This window comes from Parus major, chromosome 3 (assembly GCF_001522545.3).
Source record: "Parus major isolate Abel chromosome 3, Parus_major1.1, whole genome shotgun sequence".
NCBI lineage: Eukaryota > Metazoa > Chordata > Aves > Passeriformes > Paridae > Parus > Parus major.
Window position 1 is genome coordinate 42,037,478 of NC_031770.1, and position 25,271 is coordinate 42,062,748.

The window sequence follows — 25,271 nt, forward strand, 5'->3', positions numbered from 1 at the left end:
CGGAGCCGCCTCGCAGGGCTGCGGACGCTCCGCCGCGCTTCGAGGCTCGGAGGCTGCTGGCCCTGGCGCACCCCGAGCGCCGGAGACTGACAGGTACCGGGGCCGCCCCGGGGCTTTGCCCGAGCGGGAGGGGGCGGCGGGCGCCCCGCAAGGAGGGGGGGCGCGGCCGGGATGCGCCCCCGGACGCCGGGGCGAAGGAGAAGGTCGTGTTTCCCGGGAGAACCGGCCCTGCTGGCAGCATCCCAGCGCAGCGCGGAATCTTGGAGCGAGCCTTCCATACGTGTGAAAACCTAAAAACATACATTCTCCCCACTCTTCTCACTTTCCCATCTCTTAATCTGTTGGTTTTTGAAGGGAAGGCAAAAGTTTCGGAAGTTAAGAGAACTCGGTTCCGTTTGTTTAATATCTCAATATCTTAATCTCTGTGCATGTTCAGCGCTGGCTTCACAATCTGCCTGCAATAAATTTGGGCCCAAGACTATATGAAATTAAGTAAAAAGGATGCGTTTACTTTTTAAAAATAAACTGGAATTCTGTCCCTAAGTAACTTTCTTGCTTGAAACTTTTGTAAGATGTTTTGAAAATTGTTTGTTTTCTAGTGTCTATGCGGTGAAACCAAAACACTGGTTGTATAAATTATACCGTTAACACTGGTGTTTTCGACAGTATAAACTGAATTTTCTTGACATTGCTTCTCATGGGTTATTATGATAATAGCTGTTGGTAAGAAAACAATGTGAAATTATTATGTGCTTTGGGTTTTCAAGGCATCTTTATTGGTAGACAGCATGTGCGTTGTCTCACGAGTAAGAAGCCTGTAGTCCTCTGTAAAAGTTTAAGTTAGTTCCCATGGAATGGGTAAATGGTGTTTGAGAGGAGAGGTGGGGTAGTTAGACATATAAGGAGGTGATTTGTGGAATACAGAACACTTTGCACAGTATTTTACTCATAGTGGATATTTACAGTTTCATTACATGTTGGTGTTATATAGCCAGCATAATTTGGATCCAAATGAATGTTTATAGATTTTAGACTACCTCCTGGTTTTACAATGAAGTTTTAAAAGTCCATGGTTTTCCCATTTAAATTTCATCAAGTAAATAAATCAGTTATTTTATGTCTGGCTTTTAGGACCCAAGGCTTCTAAATAACTGCAAATTTAATTTAGTTCACTTTACTGGGCACTTGCTGCCAGCTTGTTTATCACAGGCAGGGTATGTTATTCTTGTTTGTAATTATGTTTTGAAATAGAGCAAAGTATCCTTAATCTGTGCAGTCTGCTGATGGTTTTATCTAAGTAATTGGCTATCACAGTTACTAAAAATCAGCTACATGCAGTTTTGTCTTTTGAGATAACAAAATGGCCTGAATTAAAGTTTAAAAAAACCCTAGCACAACAACTTGATGATATCAAATCATGAGGATGGAAAAAATATGGAAATATAATAAGTGCTTTTCAGTGTTCAGTTAGTCCTCATTCTGGGAGAGGTGTGAATTTATGTAAGATTCTTCTTTATTAACACCCTGCTTAAGGGAAAAGTTGTAGTTAAGTTGTAATTAGGTGGTTGATGGAAAAGCTAACGGGAAAATACTTTTGGTCATTATAGAGTGCAGGGATAACAAATATGGGTAAAATGCATTGTACGTGGTTTTAGGGAAATTTCATCTAAAATATGTCACATTTTGTTCCTGTTGCAGCTTTGTACTGAGAAACTAGTCCTTAAAAACCTAGTATGTCTGGGTTTGCTCCATTCAAAAAAAAAGAGGAAGGTTAATGGTTTTGAAACAATGAAGCCAGGGTAAAACATTTAATTTCCTTTTCAAGTCCATATAACCAATAAGCAAATGACGTGAGATCTCTTCAGAGGTTTACAGGTGCTGTTTAGTTCTGCAGGAAGGTCAAGTTCTTCCAGATTTTTTTGTATTTTATAGAATAGGTGTCTGGTAAGATAGGAGTGTAGCAGTACCAGTGTGGAGTGCTGTGTACCTTTTCTGGCTTTCCACTTGGCCCATGAGTTTTGGTGGTCTCTGCTCCTTGCAGCTGAGAGTTGAAATCCGCAGTCACAGAAGGTGAAGCAGTTGCCGTGAGGACAGTGGAAGACACTGGGAGCTGAGGATGATTTATGAGGAAGTTGAGCAAGACAAGCTTCACCCATCTTGGTGTGCTGGGGGAGTGGTGTCAGCTGATGGGGTGCAAGTACAGAGGTGAAGGTGACCTGGTCCCCTGGTGATTGGCACCAGAGGAGAAGGTCCCGTCAGGGACTCTTCACCATCCAGTGGCTCAGGAAGAAGCAATGTGCTCTGGGTCAGACTTCCCGTGTGCTGGCACACAGCACCTGTTGCAGAAGGAGCTTCTGACTCTATGGAGGCTCCTGGGAATGAAAATAAATGTATCAAATGTCACACTGTCAGAAAAAAAAAAAAAAAAAAAAGTAAGAGTGTAATATGTAATATGTTTCCTGTCCAGTTACTTCTACAGCAGGGTAGAGCTATGAATGTGTTTGAAATGAGACGTGTGTTAAATTTTGTTGTTTGCAATTAAAGTGGTAAAAGGAAGCCCAAATACTATGGTGAGAATTCAATCTATTAGTGACCATGGTTCTCTGTAGTGATTAGGAGTTTGTAAATCCCGTAATACCTCCCTGGTTTAACAAAGGAGAGGAGTAGTTGTAGGAATTCTTTGGCCAGTCTGGTGTAGTCAGATAAAGTAAACCTGCATCTTCAGTTAAATTCAGTCCCTGGGGAAGAGGACAGGGCCATTGTTTGGATTATTAAATCCTGTTCTGTGTGTGTGAGACCACAAAAATGCTTTTTCAAAATTATCCTTTTTGCATCCTCCTGCCTCCTTGTTTCTCCCCGTGAGAATCTGTCTGTTGCACTTTATCCAAACCACACTCAAAGGAAACAATAGTTGTACTGAATTGTAAAGTAAGCACAAGGAACTCTGAAATTTTTAATGCCATAGGAAAGTGTGCCCTATCCCTCTATTAGACTTTCTATGTACTGCATAAGAAAGTTTGTTTTGTCCTCTTTAGAGGCATTCAAGAAATGTTATTTCATACATTTTATTTAGTGATTTTTTTGGCAAGTTTGTAGTAGCTGCTTTCCTATGGATTAAAATTTCAATTAAGTCAGAAAAGCACTGCCTTATTCATAATCAGATTTTTTTTTACTTTAAAATTACACCAGGTGATACATTTTGATTTTTTTACAAGGCAATTCTTGTGGTTTCAAAATCGTAATTCATGCATGTATATATATGTAGAGGTATCTTACTGAGTGTTTTCTCATATGTGGCACACCAATAAAATATAGGCTAGGTGCTTTTTGTTGTTTCTCCCCCTAGTTTTTCTTCTGATTTTGTCAGCGTTTGGTATGAAACTCACAAAAGGTCCAAGGAGCCTTGTAGCTTTATCACAGAAAGTTTGTTTTTCTGTGCCTAATTGGTGATGGTTGTTTGTTTTAAACTGGTGGTGAACTGTTAAGGAAGCTACTTAAGTAAGACATTACAGAAACTGTAGCTGCTTATCACTGTGATCAGTTAGGTGCTTGGACCTTAATTTCCTTGAGGGATGTTGTTGCTGCATTATTTGTGTGAGCTGTGGACATGGAAGGAGTAATAGCTAGGTTGCTCTGACATAAAGACTCTCCTATATAAGGTAAATATGAACAAGTTAAATGCTTTACTGTTAAATGCACGATAGGAAAAAGAAGCCATACTCTCTCCTCTAAACCTAGAGTTATTCTGTTACTTTCTAGCATTTTGTGAACTGTATTTTTTTTTCTGAGCACAGTTACACAGTTGTTCTAAACAATGTAAGGAGGGTGGTTCTAAAAGGTTCTTGCATAATAATAGATTCAGTGCCTATGCCATGTATGAATTTACTTTAACACAGAAAGAAAAGCACTGCACACAGTGTACTCTGGAAGAAGATTTTTATCTTGCAGTAAGTGTTTGCAGAGCTGAGTCTTAGCAGAGTTGATACCCAAAAATATTGTGGACCAGGGTCCACCGAAAGGAAATGAACTTTATTTAACCAACAAATATAAAATTTACCAGTGCATCTTTCTCCCGTAAAAGAACAGCTGAAGAGTCCAATCTTCCTGAATGCACATGATAATGTGGTAGGTTTCATTCATCACTCCAAATGCCCTTGTGGAAAGCCAGACAGTGTTAAGCTTAAAAGTTCTCTACATATGAAATAAAACTGCACCGATAAGAGGTAAAAGACAGACATTCATTGTTACTGATAGAAGGATATTTCTCACAAATCCAAAGCTTACTTCTGACCTGCCAGCCCCCCATATTTAAATGAAACCAGTACAATACCTAAATGTTTTCAGGAGGTAACATTCATAGCTTATGGAATAGTAAAAACTAGCTACTGTGACCTGTTTCTGGGTTCCTTTGCTCTGCTAGATTTCGTCAATACCTCATTTTTTTTTTTTTTGTCTTTTGTCCCTGATTGGCTTAGATGATCTTAATTCATCTGAGGTAAGATCCTTATGTATTTGTCTTCAAAGCAGCCTCTCACCAAACAGACTTGCAAGTATTCTGTCTTCATACACTTCCATATACTATACTGCATGAAAAGGGTGCTCTGGTAAGAACCAGCAAAATTAGAAACATTCGCTGCCTTGGTGTTGTTTTTGTGTGTAGAAAATTAATTTATGACTCTTTGGAGTCACTTATTCTATGCTCTGAAGAGAGGTTTCTGATAGCTCTGCCTAGTTATTGCTTGTACACATAGTGGTTTATCAGTTGGCAGCCTTGTCCTCCAAGGAAGTTGTAGGTTTGCTGTCAAGAAGCAAGCCCATGTCAGCCTTAACAGAGAGTCTGTTGATCTTAATAGTGATAAAGGCATCACTTTGTGCAGCAATCTGGATTTCTGTGCAAGTAGACAAGCAAAATGTTTTCCAAGAGGGTTGCTCAGCTGCTGCTGCAGCCGCCTTTCCTTGTCGTTGCTCCTGTTGCCACTTTGAAGTCCTGGTTTTTTATATGTTCCAGTGATCTGCCTCACATTTTCTTTATTGTCATCTCATAGCCTACAAAAAAAGATTACTTCAAAAAGTAAAAGGGTTTGTTTGATGTAATTTTCTGGGTAACAGAGTAAGCCATGTGAAACTAATATTATAGAGTTTACTCTGACTTTTTTTTTGTATCAGCAACAGCCTTCAGTGTCACTGGAGTGTCTTCATATCTGGTTGCTAAACACATTGAACTCCTCCCTTCAGCCAGTTATCACCATGACAGCTCCTTTGAAGGAGGCGATGCAATGAGTGTTTGCTGGTTCTTATTTTTTCAACTAGTCAACATTTTAAAAGAAACAAAAAAGAGCAGCCACTTGGCAACTGTGCTATTTTTAGTGGGTTTGCTGGCATAATCAGCATGAGAGTTTCAATTTGGGAACCTTATTTTGCATGTGATTTGTGATTAAGTTAACGAAGACATGTATGTTGCTTAGTTCAGTAGTTTTCAGTTTGCTTTAGGTACTAGTATTTGCTCTTCATTCAGTTAAGGCTGTTGGAAGTAATTACAGTGAAACCCATGCTAGTTTCAATGAGGAAGAGCTGAAGATAAAGTCAAGCTACTAGACAGAAACATATGGGGGGTTTAGCTATACAGTCCTCTTCCTTCTGTGAATATTTATATCTGAAGTTCATATGTACTGTTCCATCCATAACTGAGAAATTGTCTGGTCTAATGGAGACTGAGTTGCCATGCAGTACTGTGCTTATAATCAATGCTTTTGTCCATCTCCAGCTGCCTTGGAGACCAACCAGCTTTTCCTGACAGGAAATATCCTGGATTTTGCTGGATTTTTCCCTGCTATTTCAGAGGTTGAATATTCCAATGCTGCCAGCCTGTTAGTAAGGTCATTCATTAATTTTTAGCTAATAAGTAATATCCTCATGAGAGGTGCCTATGGCATAGATCAATTAGTTTACACAAGATAGTTTTTCACTTTCTCCTCTGGTTTCTTGTAGTTTCTATAGCTTCAAGTTGAAGATCCAAATCCTGTATCTTTCACATGCTTCCTGGCCTGACTGTAACACAAGCGAAAGATTGCAAACAAATCTTGACTAAGAAGCACAGGCTGCAGCTGTGCATTTTTGTACTCTGAATTCTTCCTTATAAATGCACAGCTGTATTTACACTTCAAGTAAAAACTGAAACAAAGCTTTCCACGTGTGTGAAGGTGGTAAGAGGCATCAAACCATCTGTGTCAGGTGCTAGAAATACTGCTTACAGCAGTGTGCAAAAGGGAGGCTGGCTGCTGTCTTTGTCATAGAAGTGATATAAGAAGCTCAGTAGAATGGAAAGGAACGTCAGGACTTTCAGCACAGTATATTTTTGTCTTCAAAGGCATTATTTGTTAGTAGTTTTGCAGCAATCCTATGAATGGTTGCTTTAAGTGTGTAGTTGATTCTTGGAAAATGATGCTATATAAATGTCATTGTTTTTGTGGTTCAGTGGTTTTCATATCAAGTTTGTTCACTTTTCAGTTAAGATGTGGTTTATTCTAGCTCTCAGCCATCCAAGCTTGGCTTGCCTTTTTAGAAATAAATTGTGGTTTTGTCTCAAGAAATTTCTTTGCAGATTTAAGCTCAAAAGACTATGTTTTGGTCCAGTGTGAGTTTCATACTTTGTGATATACCTTCAAAAAGCTACACAGGCTGTTCCATGGGTGGTCCTACAAATGGAATTCAAGAGCTCAGCTCATCAGCAAATGTACTTCCAATTAAGACATACACTATTTGTCTTTTAGACCAACAATAGTAAAGAGTAAAACAAAATGAATGTTTATAAAATTTATCACTTAAGAGAAAATCAAATTTGGGTGGTTTTTTTTTGGTTTCTGGTTTGTTTGGGTTTTTTTTTCCCAATAAAATTGCATGGCTAATTGATTCTCAGATCAGATCTTTACTTCAGTCCATTGTTATCTCAAAAACAGACAACTGGAAGCTTCCATACAGTGACAACCATGAATAATAAAACCCAAACCAAACAGGAGTTGAAGGATTGTGTGTGAGAATTTGGTAACTGTCAATGCTCTCTAAGGGTGACACCTGTGAAAAGTTTTTTTTTGGATGATACTGTTGAAGATTAGACAAGAGAAGCGATTCCAGAACTGTGGTTGTATACAGAGGCTTTTCAGAGTTTTAAAATGTGCCTTGCCTAAGTTAATTTATACAGTGGCTTAAAATACCCCATTCAGAACTGGATGCAAAAGAGTGCTGATTATTTCAATTGGCACTTGCCAGCTTAATAGAAGTTTCAAGTGAAAAATCATTTAATTTGTACTATTAATGATCTTGTAAGTGCAGAATAACTTTCCTTTTTCTTGTTGATTTGCAGCTGCTGTTGGCTTTCTGGCAGTTTCCAGTGTCATTACCATGTCAGCTCCTTTCTTTATGGGGAAAGTTATTGACATTATTTATACAAATCCCAGTGAGGATTTCACTGACAGCCTGACCAGCCTGTGTGCCTTGCTGAGTGGAATCTTTTTATGTGGTGCTGCTGCCAATGCTACACGTGTCTACCTCATGCAGACTGCAGGTAAAAACAGAAGCAAAAGTGGTACTTAGAGTCATCTTGTCTATCGCAGCTAGGATATCTAATAATCTTAAACAAATTCTTGGCAATGGCCAAGAGATTATTTTGGAATTGGTAGCTTATTTTAACCAGAGCAGAGGTAAATCAGTAGTGCAAAGATAAGTCTGCTGGAATGGTTGCTCATTTTTATTTGCTCTTAGGTGATCTTAAAGGAGATCTTAAAGATCTCATCTAACACATCTTACCAAACTCTCTTCCCTGTAGTGTGCCTTGTTCAGTGCTGTGCAATCCTGTGATTTTTATATTGTTGATGTCTGTGTGAAGTCCCTTGTGCCATGCTTGACTGACTTATGTTTTTGACAGGACAAAGAATTGTGAAGCGTTTGAGAGCAACCATGTTCTCCTCTATTGTGAAGCAAGAAATAGCTTTCTTTGACAAGACCAGAACAGGAGAGCTGATAAACCGCTTATCTTCAGATACAGCCCTTTTGGGCCGCTCAGTGACTGAAAACCTTTCAGATGGGCTCAGGGCAGGAGCACAAGCATCTGTGGGGATTGGAATGATGGTATGGTGGTCTCTTGCTTGATGCTTCTTGTAGTTTCACATTTGTTTCAGTTCTATTAGGTGAGTGTGAATCAGTCCAGGAACAACTGTGTGCTCTTGGGTATGAGTATATTTCATTGATTGTCTACAACAGATGCAGAGTATTGCAAGAGGTGATGTGCCTATAGTCAGCCACTTGATGTTTACTCACAAGCAAAATTTGGAGGATGATGGATTGATATTAACAACTGTTGCTACCCAAAGTTATCAAGCAAAATGTAGTAGGCTAATTGCTGAATTCCCTTCTTACTGATGATACTAAAAAAAAAATGATAACGTTCCCATGGTTGTAGGTAAAATACAGTATGAAATTGGTAGGTTCTTTTAAAGCCTGGGTGAGCAAAGGCAGCACTGCACATCTAATTAATGCCAAGGATTTTTGCAAGCATTTGTCTTTCTGCTTTAGTCTGTCAGTAAAAAATATATTTATGTAGGAACCTTTTTAATGAAGGCTTCAGTGCAGGGCATCAGTTAATATTCCTTGGTGGTCAGTTGGATTACACGAACATCTGACTTCTCTTGAGGGTTTTTTTGTGGCATTAATTTTTTTATGTTTTGCATTGGATGCAATTATCTTAAATGAAGGTGTAGTATTTCTTCTGTCTACCTGGAGTTAAACACGGACAGCAAATAGTCTCCTGATAAAAATAAGCATCCAATATTGTCATTATTAGGAAGTGTTAAGGGTTTCCATTATGAAACTTTTAAGCTTTACTGTTTTGTCGCTGATAAGAATTGCTGATAAGAATGGCTTTCTGTACTGTCTTACAAAGGGAGTCTGAGGTTTTATCTTACCACAGATAAAATGAGATAACTTTATATAATGCATTCTGCTCCAAAACACTGCCATGAGATGGTTGTAAGAGGTGAACTATAAAAGCTTGGCAAGAAAAGAAAGAAGATATTATGAAATAATTGTAAAGCCTGTCAATTACATTGATTTTGAATCTTTCTAGAGATTTTTGTTTTCAATACAGAAAGCCAGTTGAAATGAGAACACATTAGATCTAATGTCAGTAAATCTTAATAATAGAACCTCTTTAGGTGCTTTGATGATGATCATTACAAGCAATAAGTTGTGCAGCAGTAAATCAAATACCCTGTTCCACCCATTTGTGGGTGCTAGGGAGTACTGGTGACTCCATCTGTTTGTTCCTCAGTTACCCAGAAGTACTGTATGATATTTCTCTACTCAGAGTTTCTGTATTACACAATCCATATAATAGTTGTGAAAGCACTTTGAAACTGTGTAATAGCTTATAGCTTTCAGCATCCCCAAGAGATTTCCTGGTAGGCCTGTTTACTGGCAGGTTAAGATGCTTGACTAAGACCACACAGTGAACCAGTAAGAAAACTAGAAATTAAATCCAGACAGCTTTGTTTATAGTCCTTTGTTCTAACCCCCCAAATGCTGTGGAAGAATGGATATTTTGCCTGGAAAAAAAATTAAAACATGATAAAGCATGGCAACACTAAATCCCTACTAGTTTTAGAAAAGTAGCAAGGGAAGTTGCACTTCAGTACTCCAGGGATTATTTTTAATCTGAATGCTAAACTCTGACAATGCCTTTTTCTTCTAGTTTTTTGTTTCCCCTAGCCTTGCTGCATTTGTTCTGAGCGTTGTGCCACCGTTGGCTGTCGTGGCTGTGATTTATGGCAGATACTTGCGAAAGCTTACTAAAATGACTCAAGATTCTCTTGCAGAAGCAACACAGGTAACCCTTCTAGTTAACTTTAACCTAAATACATCAGAGCAACTTTAGTATCTCTAAAAGTTATACATTTTCTGAAGACAATTGTACTGTTAGTTCTGACCCTGTAGTTTTGTAGATGAGTAGTATGAAAGGGGAATATCAGTAACACTTATTCACAGATCTCAAAAACAACCATGCTTCCTTTGTCCATAACAGTATAATACAGAGATACTAGGCCTTGAGAATCTGGAAATATAAGAAATGACAAGGAGCTTAGGCTTTAGCTTTGTGAGAGCATAAAAAAAATGAAGTCCTGTGTAAGTTGGTACCTAGATTTGAAAATCACTTTTCTTGGATTACAGTTTTGAGCTTGAAGCTTTCAGGAGCAGCCCAGATGCTTTGCTAGCAAGCCTGTTTCTGAAATGCATCCCTGATGTTTGACATAACTGTCAGCTCTTAAAAGTTTATGGGGCCTGTTTCTTAAAAATTTTCCTCAAAGGCTTAGGGTGGGGAAACATTATAATAAAGCATAGAAATATAATTAGGAAAGCTCTAGTTAAAATAGTCACAGATGTTAGCTGTTATAAACATGGCATGTCCTTTTTAGAACTGTGCGAAAGGAATATTATCCCTCTTCTGTTTGTCCTCCTTAGACTGTATTGGTGGGAAGCTCATGCCTTTGTAAACCAGGTGTGGGACTTCATGTGAACAAGCAATTGTTGTATTCCATTCAAATTTTCAGGTTGAAAGGGAGATGGAAGAAGGAGAATTATTTTTTTGTATTATACTTTTACTTACAAAAGGAGAACTTGTGTTTTCTAAGACCATCACAATATCCATTAACAACTTAGTGTAATTGATAAAAATTAAGGTATTTTAGAATTAATACTTTTCTGTTTAAGAGTTGAAAGATTGAGTTGAAATGAGACATTAGTATTTGGGCTAAATTAATTTCCAGCATTGCTTTGATAAATGAGTTAAACTGTTTTAGGAAATAACTGCAGGCTTTTTTGCACGGCTCAGTATGCAACAGAATATTCTTTATTTTTTTCCCTTCCCACGTTGTTATTGCATATTGTGAATAGTAACTTCCCTATGGGTGTTGTTAACACCAAATTTTTTAACCCTACTTTTATATTTTTCTGTCTCTGCTAGCACTTAAGACAATCTTGAGGTTTTTTTAAAAACTGCCTGGGCATGCAGCTTGCTTTTAACTTAATAGAATTTAAAAAAAGGGGGTTGGGGTGGGGAGAGGAAGGCATGAGAAAATTTCTAGTGCTATCCAAAGATATGTAGATTAGTGATTAGGTTTAAATTTCAAATGTTCTGTCATGTGAACATTTCAAATTGTGTGTCTCTGTGGATCTATTTTATGCTTTGCTTCAACGCAGTTAGCTGAAGAACGTATTGGAAACATCAGAACAGTTCGAGCTTTTGGGCAAGAAGTGGCTGAAATGGAGAAGTATACAAATAAAGTTGATTATGTGCTACAGCTGGCTAAAAAAGAGGCACTAGCTCGGGCAGGCTTCTTTGGAGCAGTAAGTATATTTAATGAAAGTAAGCCAGCCATGTTATGCAGTGTCAATTATTTTTAAACTCCCAATGATACTTAAAAATCTGCATGTAAATGATTGAGAATAAACTGAAGCTACATAAAACTGTGGGAAGACTTAAATCAGTCTGAATTGCTGTGAAACTGCATCTCAAGATAAAACAGTATGATAAAGTCATCTTAAGCCTCTATTTCTGCACCACGCCCCATAGCTGGGGACTACTTATCTGAGGTCATACCTTCTATTTAAGGAATTAAACCAGTGGAAACCTTCCCCTACCCTTAGCATGTAGAGGTTTGGCTCCCCAGTGAGAGGAGCATCAATGCATAGGAAGGTGGGGAGTGCACAGGTATGGGAGGGAGGCTTGGGTTTTTCCATAACTGTTTGTTTAATTGAATTCTAAAACTGGAACATAACTTCAGACTATCAATTCTTCCTTGATAATGATGGCTGAGAATAATGTTTAATGTTCCTTTCCACCTTGGGGGAAAACAAAAAAGCCAAAAAAGAGTTGCTTGCTTTTTGAACACTTGTTGGATAGCACAGTGCCACTGGATGTCTGGCTGGCTGTTGGCTGACTTTATATTAGAATTGTTGAATTTACTGCAGTCCTACAAAAGTCTAGACACCTATAATGTGAGAGTTCTTTTCATTACAAGGAAAGTTCTGAAACAACATTTTAGAGGATGAAATTCAAGATGTATGTGACATTTAAGATGCCTTTTCCTTTTTCCTTAGACTGGCCTTTCTGGGAACTTAATTGTCCTGTCAGTGTTATACAAAGGAGGATTACTAATGGGCAGTGCCTACATGACAGTTGGTGAACTCTCGTCTTTCCTAATGTATGCTTTCTGGGTTGGCATAAGCATTGGAGGTATGGAACTGGAAATTAGATTTTCTTCACTTCAAAGCTTTGCAGTCATTATAGGGACAGGAGGGAAGAAATACTTAAAAAATCTGACTTTTTTAAAAAGTCTTCCAAATGAACTTCTCAAGAAATCATAATTATTTTTTTTTCTGAAGAGTTAATGAAAATATTAATCTATAATTTAATATAAATCTTTTTCTCCAAAAGAAAGGTTGTTTTTTTTCAATGTGTGCATGTGACAGTATATATTACTTTAATTTTCTTTAGGTCTAATCAAGATACTTGCTGTATTGTGTAAAGCAAAAAAAAAATGTGGGTCTATGTTAAGCATACTCTATTTAGAAAGGCATGTAACATTTAGCTGTAATTCAGTATAGAGTGTCCTCAGCTGGAAGAGTAAACAAAGTGCCACCAAAATACTGCACTTGGTGCTAACCTTCTGGGTTTCCTTACTCACTGACTTCTTCTAGAAGCTCATAGTCTGTAATCTACTGCCCCAGCAACAAGCTGTTCATCTTTTTGACAGAGCTGTCTTCATGGCTGCATACAGGCAAAAATGAAGATAAGTTGCTCTGAAACTCTACAGCTTATTTGAAGTATTCTTCTTTAATATGAGTCTGTTACTTCTGATAAACTAGGAGGGCGATGCAGCCTTTTAAGACTAGGCCTGATATCCCAGGGAGCACAAAGATGTGCTTGATGGTAAAATTTAACAAACCTGCTTCCTTGTATACCAAAATTCCAGTGGCACCCATTCCAACTATCAGCCCCCTTTCTTCTCTGCTTAAGTCATTGAAGTTTGGTCAACAGAGATACCTGGCACTTTGAAAACATGGGACAAGCTAATATTAAATAAATGAAGATTAGAAGCACTGCTAAAAATATAATTGAATTAACTTTTATTTGCCATATAAAGATATTTTTAAGTTCTAGTTCATATTACTGTAGAATGTAGTTCTGCACAGAGCTTGTTCTCATGGGGGCTCTGAAGCAGAGGTGTCTTGCCACAGGCGGCCTTCCTGGATGCCTGTAAGGCATATAAATCTTCCAAGTGCTAAGTCTTCTCTGTGTATGTCATCAATACATATAGGAGTTGATGCAACAACGGTGAAGTTCACTACGTAATCTGTGACTTTGCCCCTCTTTGTTGTGCTTTCTTCCAAACACAAACATGGGTTATAAAAAATAAAAACATTTTCTAATTTTTATTTGCTGTCCCTACTATATAATGTTTTTTTAATGAGTGAATTTGCACACCTCAGTGTTTGAGTTTGAAGTTGCTCTGTGAGGCTTATGCCTTCCCCTACTATGCCCTGCTCTAGGATGTGATGCTTTGGCTCTTTTTTCCAAACAGACAGCTTGTCACCATGGCTAGTGTTGCAAACTTTCAGATAGTCCTCAGCAGCAGCATGATGAAATACTCTGCCTACACTTATAGACTTGTGACCTTGAGCTGAACTTCTTGCTTTTCAAAAATAAACCAGTAAATCCATAGATAGGTAGGTAGATAGATAGATGTGCATATTTTTATATGCACCTTGGTTTTTCTGCCCTCCTGAAACAACTCTTAACACTGTAAGCACTTTGAAGCGTGTGTTTATTCTGTTGGATTTAAAGATCATTAAATTGGTGTCTTTCTTTTGAAAGGCAGATAAAAATCTAAGAAATTGGACATTTTCTATTTATGAATTACTTCTCAATTTTTAGTTCTGTGTTGGTTTTTATGTTTCTATTAGCTGAAAAGCTCTTCGGCCAAGCTACCTTCAAGATGATCCACGCAGTGCCAAGAGCTGGGACCCAGTACTGTGTGCAGCCCTTGTCCCTAGCTTTTGCTTTCTCAAGTACTGTTTGAAGTATTCTGGCATGGGAGAATTTATTTTCCGTTGTCCCCTCTCCACATACCTTCTCAAGCATCACTTCAGCCTTAGGTTTTGTGCCCTTTCTCCTCTTTGGCTGACTCAGTCATGCTCCCCTGTATTAGTGTGAACCTATCTGACAAAGAAGAGCATTCAAAATGCTCTGTTCTGCTGAATGATCTGGGAATGTAGCTGGTTGAATGCAAAGCCATTTTCCTAAATTTGGATGCTGTTCTTCCTGACAGGTGAATGAAAAAGGGCATACCTAAGCTGAAGTGTGTTAACATTTTCTTTCCTTCAGAGTCATTCATTTTACAGATGTAAATAAGAACGGTGAATAAGGGTTATTGGCAGCTCTCAAATGAGACTAGATAGGATTTAACACGTTTAAAGTTTGTTGGAATAAAAGATCCCTTACACATCTGATTCTTCAGCTCTGCTGCTGAAAAGTATAATGCTAATTTTATCTCTTCTATGTCTTCCATTGCATATAGATACATAATACTGTTCTGCTTTCTGTTTAGGTCTAAGTTCCTTTTATTCTGAGCTGATGAAAGGATTAGGTGCTGGTGGACGTCTTTGGGAACTTATTGAAAGGAAGCCTGAACTTCCATTTAATGGTGGGTTCTTGGTTTGTTACTGTTTAAAGGTTGATTTTCTCTTTTGGGTCAGCAATACTTTAGAAGGATGTGTGTAACACTTAAAGGTAGTACTGACTTAGATTCTCCTCAAAAAAACTAGATATAGTCATAATCCTTCTGACTTTACCAAATTATGAAACAGATGATGAAAAATGCCTTTAATAAAAAATTTTAGAACCCAGAAGTTTGGCTTAATTAAGTAGTTTTGGTTTAATTATTTTTTATTTATTTAATTCATAATATGATTTTGAATCATATTACTTTCTAATTTACATGACTGAGGACATGGTCATTTCTAGCTTTTTTGGAATTTTTTGTTGATGTCATCACTAGTTCCTCTTGATTCAGCTTTAGAGAGAAAAGAGTAGAAAGAAGAAAAAGGAGAGAGGAGGGAGGAGCTCTGATAAGGCAGTATCTCATATTTCCACTGAAAGGTTTACTGTGCTCATCTCTAATGGCTAAGAAATGATAAGAGAAGCTTTCAAAACCAGGTGCTGTTCATTAAAGAATATTGGATGCTTAAACATTTCATACTAAGCCAGTGAAATCAGCCCATAGTAAGACACAGTGGTATGAATCCTAACTTGCAAACACACAGTTTGAGGCCTTTCAGCAACACATACTAAACTGAGTTTTTGAGGTGTTTTGCCCTAGGAGTGGGCTGAGCCATGACTGGGGAATAAAAGGAAGTAAAGGGTAGGGCTGATAGGGGGACTTCTGATTCTTGGGATAGTGTGGATGTGCAGCTACAGCAGGTGTTGCTTTTGGAATGATTTGCACCTTTCTCCTCACAGTAATACTACCCACATTTCTTCCTTATTTGGGGGGAAAAGATTTTATTTTTGCAGAACTCTGGTTGTTGCTGGTGACAACAAATATCTCAGGAACAAATAATAGTGTCTTTTTTCTCGTATCTAGAATCCAAACAAAGAGACAAGTATGTAGCTTTTAGATATTTTTACAGTGATATATAGAGGAAGGATTTGTGGTAGCAGACTTCCTGTATTGCAGTAGATTCAGTGTTTCAAGCCATGGATAGACTGTGCAATGACTGGAACTGATACTTAAGATAAGTAATTACTTGTTACTGTGGTAATAATAAGGATTATGCTGTTAACACAGGATTTAGCAAATATATTTCTTTTCCCAAAAGGAGGTTTACAGGCTATTGTGGAAACATTAGAATGTGTATGTCCATTAGTTAAAGGAAGGAATCTGGAATTGTATCCTCTTGCCTTTTCAATTCTCATGCTACCATCATTAAACTGAAAGTCTGAAGAAATGGAAACATGGAAAAAAAAGAGCAGAACTAGTGAAATCTTGATTGCTACTGATGGGTGTCTTTGTTTCTTATCCACAGTTAGCGTTTAACCAAACACTGGCATGTGCTACCATGTGCTGTGGCTGGTTGGGAGTTACTTTAGTGCTGCATCTGAAAATAATTAAGGGTTTGAGCTGTGCTTCTCCAGCACAAACAAACATGACTCGGGTATTGCTCTAGTACTGCCAGTTTTCACAAATTCGATGGGAACTTCATCTTTTGGGAATGCAGCCCCACTGTCCAATTAATTTGCTCTGTATGGATATGTGTCACTGGGTTTTAACAGGGCTTGAAGAAATTTTGTTTCTTTGTCTTAGCTATTTATCAGCTTTTTATAGTAATGAGATTAAGATACTTGTTTAAGTCAAGAGCTGTGATCCAGAAAGAAGCTGGTTTTATTTAACTTTGGTAGTTTTTCATTCATGGAAAATTTCTCAAACTGAAATTTTCATTTCAGTGAACTGTTGCCTAAGAGATAGGCCTCTTGATTAGTATTTGAATTTATTAAATATGCTTTCCACTGAAAGGAAATAATAAAACCAAAAATTGTCTGTTAGTGCAACAAACGTAGCAGAAGCTTTATTCCAGTGACAGGATCTGCTCTTGTTCAGAGGAGAGTGCTTCAGGTGACTTTCGTGGCTTGGTGAAAGGGCAGTAAATGATTTGCAATGTTTATCTTTTTGTGTTCTGTGGTAACGGGACTTTGGCCTTCACCAATGTCTTTTTATTTCATTGCTCCTAATTGACAAAGCTTAAATTGTTCATAGTATGTTCATTAATTCAGATAATTCTATGAGATGTGATTGTTGTTAGTGGTTAGGTAACAAGATGCAAATTCTCCCTCTTGCTGTAGGCAGCCTACAGGTTCATTGCTGGTGAGCAACCTTAAATTGACATTCAGGAATGATTGGTATACCACACTGATTCACTGATGGCTGAAACATAACCACTGTGGTCCTGAATTGTGGCTTGCAGTTACCCATAGATTGAATGTGGAGATAGATACTTCTATTTAGTGTCTGTAAAGCAAGTTCTAGGCAGGCTGAGCTAACTTTTGTTTCTGTTCACATTTCTGTATTTTATTCTTTGTTATATAGAGGGAATCACATTAGACAAAGACGTATTCAGAGGCGCTTTGGAATTCAAAGATGTTGAATTTGCATATCCAACACGTCCAGAAACATCAATTTTCAAAGATTTCAGCCTTTCCATTCCAGCTGGCTCTGTTATGGCTCTCGTTGGCTCAAGTGGTACAGGGAAATCAACAATTGTATCCCTTCTGCTGCGGCTGTATGATCCTGTCTCAGGTATGGTTTGTGTGTTGCTCTCATTTGCAACAATTAGGCCTTTGCATCTCAGATATACCTTATAAACAGTTTGGGTTCCTGTGCTTGAGGTCCATGTTTCCTTCTGGGGGTGTATGGCTACACTGTGGTGGTGCCTGCATAGCTTTGCACTTCTGATCAATTCCCCAGGGGTTGTCGTTCTCAGCTGTTCATTCAGAGTCTTTTCAGTATGTGTCAAACACACTTGACTTCCCTGTTTCCTAACTTAAGGTACTATCACCGTTGATGGCTTTGATATCCGTCAGTTAAATCCACTGTGGTTCAGGACAAAGATTGGAACAGTAAGTCAGGTAAGGAAATAAAAAAATATCCAGGTGGATGAGATAATTTTGTGATCAACTAGTTTTTCCTTACTTTCCTTCTTTTTAAAAAGACATAATCTTGCTTCTCAGTGAAATCCTTCCATCTCACTATAACTGCTGTTGCACATGTTTTTTCTAAAAATAAGTATTTAGAGCTAGTTCCAGTATTCTTGTATCTGTTTTTACATAATCACAGACATCCAAAATGTTAGTTTAGAAAAGTGTTCATGTGGAGACTGGAAGGTAAATTACTGGAAATCTTGTAGATATGACCAACCTAATGCTTGCTATAATTTGTTTATCAAAGATCTTAATTCTTAATTTTTGTATTGATGGAAGTCACACAATCACATTTTACACAGCCATTTAAAAAACTGACCTTCTGTGCTCTGAGTAGTTTCCAGGAAAACATAATTCCATTAGGAAAGCATGAAAATACACCACAGTTGGCACTTACTTTTATAGTGCCACCTTCCTAGCAACCTCTAGATTCTGGAAGTCAAAGGTGTTTTAAAAATAAACTATTTCATCAATTAAAATGTTCTTTCCCTCGTCTCTCCAGATACTTCACAGTGCAATCAACTGTTAGGTTGATGTTCTGGTTAAAAGCGTAAGAGTAACTGAGTATTTGTTGCATTTCAAAACAACTTCTTTATGTAATAATGCCACCAAAAGCTTTTCAGCAAAAAATATTTTCCTGCTGGCACATTAGCACTTTTCTTTTTGAAAGAATCTATTCCATTTAAATTACCAGTAGGAGGTCAATACTGGTATTCAAAGAACGTGACTCTACTTTTTAAACAGAGCTCACTTACCTTGTTTCAGACATTTTCCCTTTGTACATCACTTGTCCTATCTCACAGTTCTCTGTTGCAAGCTTGAGAACAAATTAAATGCACATAATGCCATAAAATCTGTGTAGAGATTAAGAAAAGAATCATCATTGTTGCAAATCATAAAATCATTTGGGTTGGAAGGGACCTTTAAATGTCATCTAATCCAATCCCCCTGCACTGAGGAGGGACATCTTCAACTAGATGTGGTTGCTCAGAGCCCCATCCTTGAATGAGCCTGACTTAGAATGTTTCCAAGACTGGGGCATCCACCACCTCTTTGGGCAACCTCTTCCAGTGTTTAACCACCTGCACTGTAAAGAAGTCTTCCTTATATCTAATCTAAACTGACCCTCCTTTAGTTTAAAACCATCACCCCTTGTCTTGTCACAACAGGCCCTGCTAAAAGTTCTGTTTCCATCTTTCATAGAGCCCCTTTAAGTCCTGAAACACCACAGTCAGGTCCCTTTGGAGCTTTTTCTTCTCCAGGCTGAACAGCCCCATCTCTCTCAGTCTTCCCTCACAGGACAGGTGCTCCATCCCTTCCATTATGATGATATGTGGCAAAGCACAAAGGAAGGGCTTTTGATGTTTGAATGTATAGCTCTTCCTAAAATATTCGGAATTGAGAGCTAGTTTTTTGCAGTTAAAAAAGCAACTTTATTTTTAATTGGTTTTCGTTGTTCATTTTGTTGTTAGGTAATGAAGTTTTTTATTAGTCTTTAATTCAATTATGTCTGGCTTGTATATTCTTTGTATGGATATTGTAAGTGGGGTCCTGTAAGTAGGATTTATGTTTTCTGACATAATAGAGAACACATGCATACAATTACAGATCTGCCATATTAGTTATGTGTTTGCATTTGTCAGGAACCAATTCTCTTCTCCTGTTCCATTGCTGAAAATATTGCCTACGGTGCTGAGGATCCTTCTACTGTGACTGCAGAGGAGATTCAGAAAGTTGCTGAAATAGCTAATGCTGCTAGTTTTATCAGAGATTTTCCAAAAGGGTTTGACACTGTAGTTGGAGAAAAAGGCATTTTGCTTTCAGGTATGTCTTTATGTTGCTTACATTAAAAATCTTGATGCTACTGAGTGATGTAAAAATTAATTTTTTATTACCACTTTTTCCTCCAAGCTATAGCCTGCCATAAGTATTAAAAGAATCCACCCTTCACCTCCATTCCCCACTAAAGTATATGGGTCTAACTCTGCTCAGCCCAGGCATTCAGTTAAAATAACCTGACATCTGTTTTCCTATTTCAATTTACTGATTCTTTTTCCCCAGGTGGACAGAAGCAACGAATTGCAATTGCTCGAGCTCTGCTCAAGGTAAGCCAGCACCCAAACAGCTATTTAACTACTTGGGGGAAGGCAGGAAGGATTAACAAGGAGGAGGTATTTCAATGGGAGAAGTAGGAAAGTATTTTAAAAGGGAAAATTGAATCTTCTATGTTAATGAATTTGAAAAGGCTGAGTGGCTTACCTAATGACAATTTTACTTAATGTCAGTGCTTCTTCCTATCTTTCTGCCATGTTCTTAGGTAGTTCTTGACAAGACTGATGTTAAATCATTGTATGATGGCCCACTTCCATAAGATGAGGTCAAGGATGAAGAAAGACGTTAAGAATGTGGTGCTATTAAAATACACATATGACATGTCTGTGATCAAATCTCTGTCATTCATGGGTTAATTTTTCTGGGTTGCAGTTTGCTAGTACTTCAGATGCCTTACCTTGGTTATGAGGGGAGGAGGCCTAGATTTGGGACAAGGTGTTATTTCAGGCACAATGTAGTGTCATGTTTTTCTTCAAAGATCGGTATGGGTCAAGCTTCAGGGCAGGCTCTGTGCTGCACCAATATGAGAGGCTTTCTGAGGATCAGAACAACAGAGAGTTTGGTTCAGGGACAGCCTCTGGGCATTGCAGGGAGGCAGTTTGGTGCTGATGCTGGAAGTTTTGATCCTTGCTGAACGCAGTTTACACTCATGTTAAGCCACACAGGTGTCTGTAGCATCCTGGCATGGCCAGTTCTGCTAGATTAATAGGAATTCCATTATACCAGTTCTCTTTTACCACAAATGCTGAAAAGCTGAGTTTGTTCCAAGTCATGCATTTTATACTGTTCATGGGATTAAGACTTTATTTTGTGGAAGTAAAAAGTTTGAAAAAAATAAATGAGTAGTTGATATACTGGGATAGCTGCTGGTACAGGGGAGTCCCGTCTGTCCCAGATAAAGTTTAAAGCTTTTTCTCTCAACTTTGTCAAGGAAGTTTGGGTTATTTTCTGTAATTCAGTAGTGAATTCTTCTGAAGGATTTGAGTGCTGGCAATTTATTTTTTTTAATAATCTAACTAGGAGAAGTTCTTAAATTCTAGCTTTTAAGTACTCTTGTGTTCTACCTGAGAGTGAAATACTGCTTGTTGGTAGGGCTTTGTTACTTTCAGTTACTAAGACAGTTTTATATAGCACACTGACTGCAAGCAGAGGGGACCTGAGCCTCTGTGAAAGAGCCCCATAAGAATGTAGAACTTTTGATCACAGTGCTGCCAAGAATGCCTTGGCAAAATCATCTCCCCCCATTAGTTTATATCTCTCAAATGGTTATCCAGGAATAGTATTCTGCTATTTTAGTTTGGAAAATTTGAAAATGGAGGAAAGTTGTTTGTTTTGTCCTCTTAGCATTTAGATTTCTTAGAAGTAATGCTTTAAATGAAGCTCAGTTCTTTCGATGGAGTAGATACTCTAACTTGGAGTTTAAAGCTATATGAATCTTGTTCTCTATTGATACTAATATTCAGATCTTGTTTAGTTGTTACTATAATCAATTTTACTTTCTTTTTCAGAATCCTAAAATTCTTCTGTTAGATGAAGCAACAAGGTAAGAAGAAATAGAAACTTAGAAATTATGTACCTGTAAAACTCAGATTTGGAACTGTTCTCTCTTCTTTCTTTCTCTCCATGTTGTTATACATTATCTAGCCCCTTACTGCTTCCTACTCACAAAAAAGAATGTGCCTTCTAGAATGTGTGACTTGGTTAGGAGACCTATAATAAAAGCTGTTCATGCAAAGCAGAAAGGATAGCTGGTACATTGTGATTTTTAAATTTTTCAATAAAAAGTTAATTTTTTAGGATTATTCTGCAGTAACTGATTTTCTTTTTTCTGCTGACTTCATTTGGTTTTTTTTCTCCATGCTTATTTTTGCATATGGGAATGTGTAATACTTGTTACTTGGATGTGAGCACTGAGCACGTTCACAAAACTTTTCCTGCAGTTCCAGAGGTGGTTCTTCACCACAAATAGAGTGGGTTTGCAGTTTTGGCAAAATAAGCCTCGTGCATACAAAACAAACCTATCCTACAATAAATAACAAATATTCCCCTCTCTCCCATCCCTACCCCGTTTGTTACTAGTGCTTTGGATGCTGAAAATGAGTATCTAGTGCAAGAAGCTCTGGACCGGCTGATGGAAGGGAGGACAGTCCTAATAATTGCTCATCGTCTGTCTACTATTCAAAATGCTGATTGTGTTGCAGTCCTTGGCCAGGGTAAAATTCTTGAATGTGGGAAACGTGAGGAACTACTTGCAAATCCAAATGGACTTTTCAGGAAACTAATGCAGAAACAAGCTTTTCTTCAAAATAATGATGCTTTTGCATTAGATTTACAATCCAGAGAAAAGGATGTATTAAAAGAAAATGTATGAGACAATGTATGAATGATGGAAACTTATAAATGACAAAGACTATAACTTATGTTTCAGTTATGTAAAGTAAATGTTATATTTTTCCAAAATGTACAAAATATTCTTTTGAAATTTAAATGTGTTTAAACTTTTTATTGAAAGCTTTTTAATAACTATTGTAACTTTTAAAAGTGTCTGTCAAACTGAGATTATTTCAGTGCATAATTTTTCTCCATGTGTTGCTTTGAGACTGTCTAGAATCTTGTTTGCTGTAATGCACTGTGTGAAGATGTGCTCCATTCTCAAGTAAGTTCAGTATTGTAAAGGTAATTAAATTACAATATTTTAATTTTCATATCATTGTTTCTCTCTTTCCAAGGAACTTCCATGTTTTGTCCTTGTCAGTAGTCTTAAAATACTGGAATTCAAAAATGCATGGCACTCTGAAAGTTCTGTCTGACTTCCACTGCACTGTCCTTCCAGTTACCGTTTGTTCCAGTGTGATTATGTGTTCTGAACTTGACTGTGATCCCCATCTACAGTTCTTGTAGAGAATTACACATGAAAATATATTTTAGAGAGTATGAACGTATGAGTTGGGGGAAAGTTCTTTAGTAAAACAAACAACCCAATGGAAAAAAAAGGCAACCAAACAAAATAAACTGACTTTGCATAAGGACAAAGGAAGTGTATTACTATATGAAGTCACATAGGAAAATCTAAAATTTGCATGCATTTTCCTCCCTTTTCTATTTTCCCATTTCTTTAGTTTCACTTCCTTTCTAAGACGACATCTGAAAGAACATTCCCTCCCATGTTTTTGTCCTTTTTAAAGGCATATGTAAGTTTTGTATTGTTAATTAAAATTTCAGTGATAGAAATAATGAGTTTTGCCTAACTACTTTATTAGAAACAACTAGTAAACAATCTTCTCAAGGACAACTAGTAAAATAGCAGTGTTACGTTAATTTGAATAACTGCAGGGGGATATATCTGGCAGTGAAGAGTTTGCCTCATGTTTCTGATTGAAGAGTCTCTTTCAGCAGAATCTCTGAAGATGCAAAACCCCACAAGGAGATTTAAAAAAGCTACAATCTTCCCAGGTCCCATTAAAATTCATCCATGCTAGGAAAACTTCTTGCTGGAAGACCTCATTGGCAATAGCTGAAATACCTAGTGCTGGGCAAGCTTAAAATGTTAGTGCCATTAATGGCACCTTGTGGAACATAGTGAAAGTATTAGAGGATGAAAATAAAATTACATCCAGATGTGGTTTTATCTTCAGATAAAATTTGCCTAGAAGCATATATTGTAGTCAAGATATGCAAAAAATACTCCTGATCCAGTTTCAGTGTTGACTATTAGTCAATGTATTTAAAGGGGTTTGCATCTTTAATCCTCACTCATGTAATTGCTCCTTACGTGAGATCCAACGAGCCCCTTTATTCCTGTATTTACACGGTTTGCAGGAATTACTTGCAGCTGAGCTGAACGAGTGTTTCATGTCTTTTGTCCATTAGTTATCCTGTCAGGTATTGCAGCCGACAGAGAAGTGTGAAAAGCTGCACAAGAGCTCTAGTCTACCAAAAAGCAAACGTTTGTCATAACAGGTACAGTGGTTAGCAGATGTTATTTGAGTTACAACCACTCAAAAAACTCCTTGGGATATTTATGGGACAGTCAAGAACTGGTTAAGTCTCTAACTGGTATCAGTACAATATATTTCTGTGTCGAAAATGAGACTTCAATGTTGAATTGTATCTCTCCTGAAGATGGAGCTCTTACAGGGCTGGGACAGCAAAAGGAAGCAGACTAATTCTCTGAGGAAGTGTATCTGCATATAGATAGGGTTCAACCAGCAAAACACAACTGTTCATGCTGCACCATTTTAAATGTTTTAGGAACGAGCTGTGAAAAGGAGCTTTCAGTTTTTAAAATAATTTGAATGTCATCAATCGTGAATGTTGGGAAATGTGGATATCAGCTTGAATTTTCTTCTGTATTTGCTTGCTTCTGTGTGCATTTCCTGATTTGGTTTGGTTTTGTTTGTTTTTCTTGATGAAGTGACAGTAACATGATGATTTAGCATCATATGTATAAAGAATACATGTGCGTGTATATATATATATATGTATAAAGAAGGCTATATAGAAGAACATTATATTTATTTAACAATATAGGAATGCTCCACCAAATTTTGGTATTTTGCTTTTTGCATAAAATCAAAGCCAAAGGAGCTTATTTGAATGAAAAAGACAAAGCACTGACACCGACAGGTGCCTCATGCTTCAAGTCCTGCCAGATGAACCGTCTCAAGTTTTTCTCATCTGCACTTAGTGTCAGTCATAGGGCACCACAATCCACACAGAAAGCCTAACAGCCCTGAATCTATTATCAAAGAAAACGTTTTTGAAAAGTTATGCCATTTCTTTGTATGATTCTATTTTTAGTTAACTTTATCTTAAGCGATTTGCTTTGTTGGTAATATACATTTGATTCAACTTCTTCCCCAAGAGGGTGGTACATACCTTCTGAAAGTTTTTTCATGCAAACCAATGTCACTGAGCCTTTAGTTCCCCTTGAAGGCTAAAATCTATTTTTATACCACAGAATAGCTGTAGTGCATGGTTGTTATTTACCATAGATGTGAAACATATCAAGGTTTGCATGGAATATGGTTTTGCGTATCTATTTATTTAATTAGAAATTTGGGGACAAACACAGGTACACACAGGCTATTTTAAAGATAACTCTTAGTGGAAATACATCCTTCCAAATGGTCTTTGAGCAGCTGCTTTTTGATCACATCCAGCCTTTCTCTGCTCCAGCCAGTTAGTGCCAGCTAATCGCACGAACTCGGTGAGGAACAGTACCCAAAGCCACTGAGCGCGAGGGCCGCGCTTCACTTTGGCTCTGCGGGCCGGCGGCGCTGGGAAGCAGCGCGGGGATCCCTTCACCCCCTGAGGGGCGGGGCAGGTGCCCTGCGCCAGCGGCCGCGCGCCTGCC

General features: G+C 37.8%; 1 protein-coding gene across 1 annotated transcript; it reads left to right on the top strand.

Moving 5' to 3' along the window:
* Nucleotides 1-6: 6 nt before the first annotated feature.
* On the top strand, nucleotides 7-22,853 carry ABCB10 (ATP binding cassette subfamily B member 10). The gene is made up of 13 exons (XM_015622688.2): nucleotides 7-93; nucleotides 7,361-7,561; nucleotides 7,922-8,124; nucleotides 9,743-9,877; nucleotides 11,248-11,394; nucleotides 12,148-12,283; nucleotides 14,658-14,753; nucleotides 17,193-17,402; nucleotides 17,652-17,731; nucleotides 19,447-19,627; nucleotides 19,865-19,908; nucleotides 21,424-21,458; nucleotides 21,995-22,853. Exons 2-13 carry the CDS (start codon nucleotides 7,399-7,401, stop codon nucleotides 22,284-22,286), a joined length of 1,722 nt encoding a protein of 573 aa, XP_015478174.1. The 5' UTR covers nucleotides 7-93; nucleotides 7,361-7,398; the 3' UTR covers nucleotides 22,287-22,853.
* Nucleotides 22,854-25,271: the final 2,418 nt, after the last annotated feature.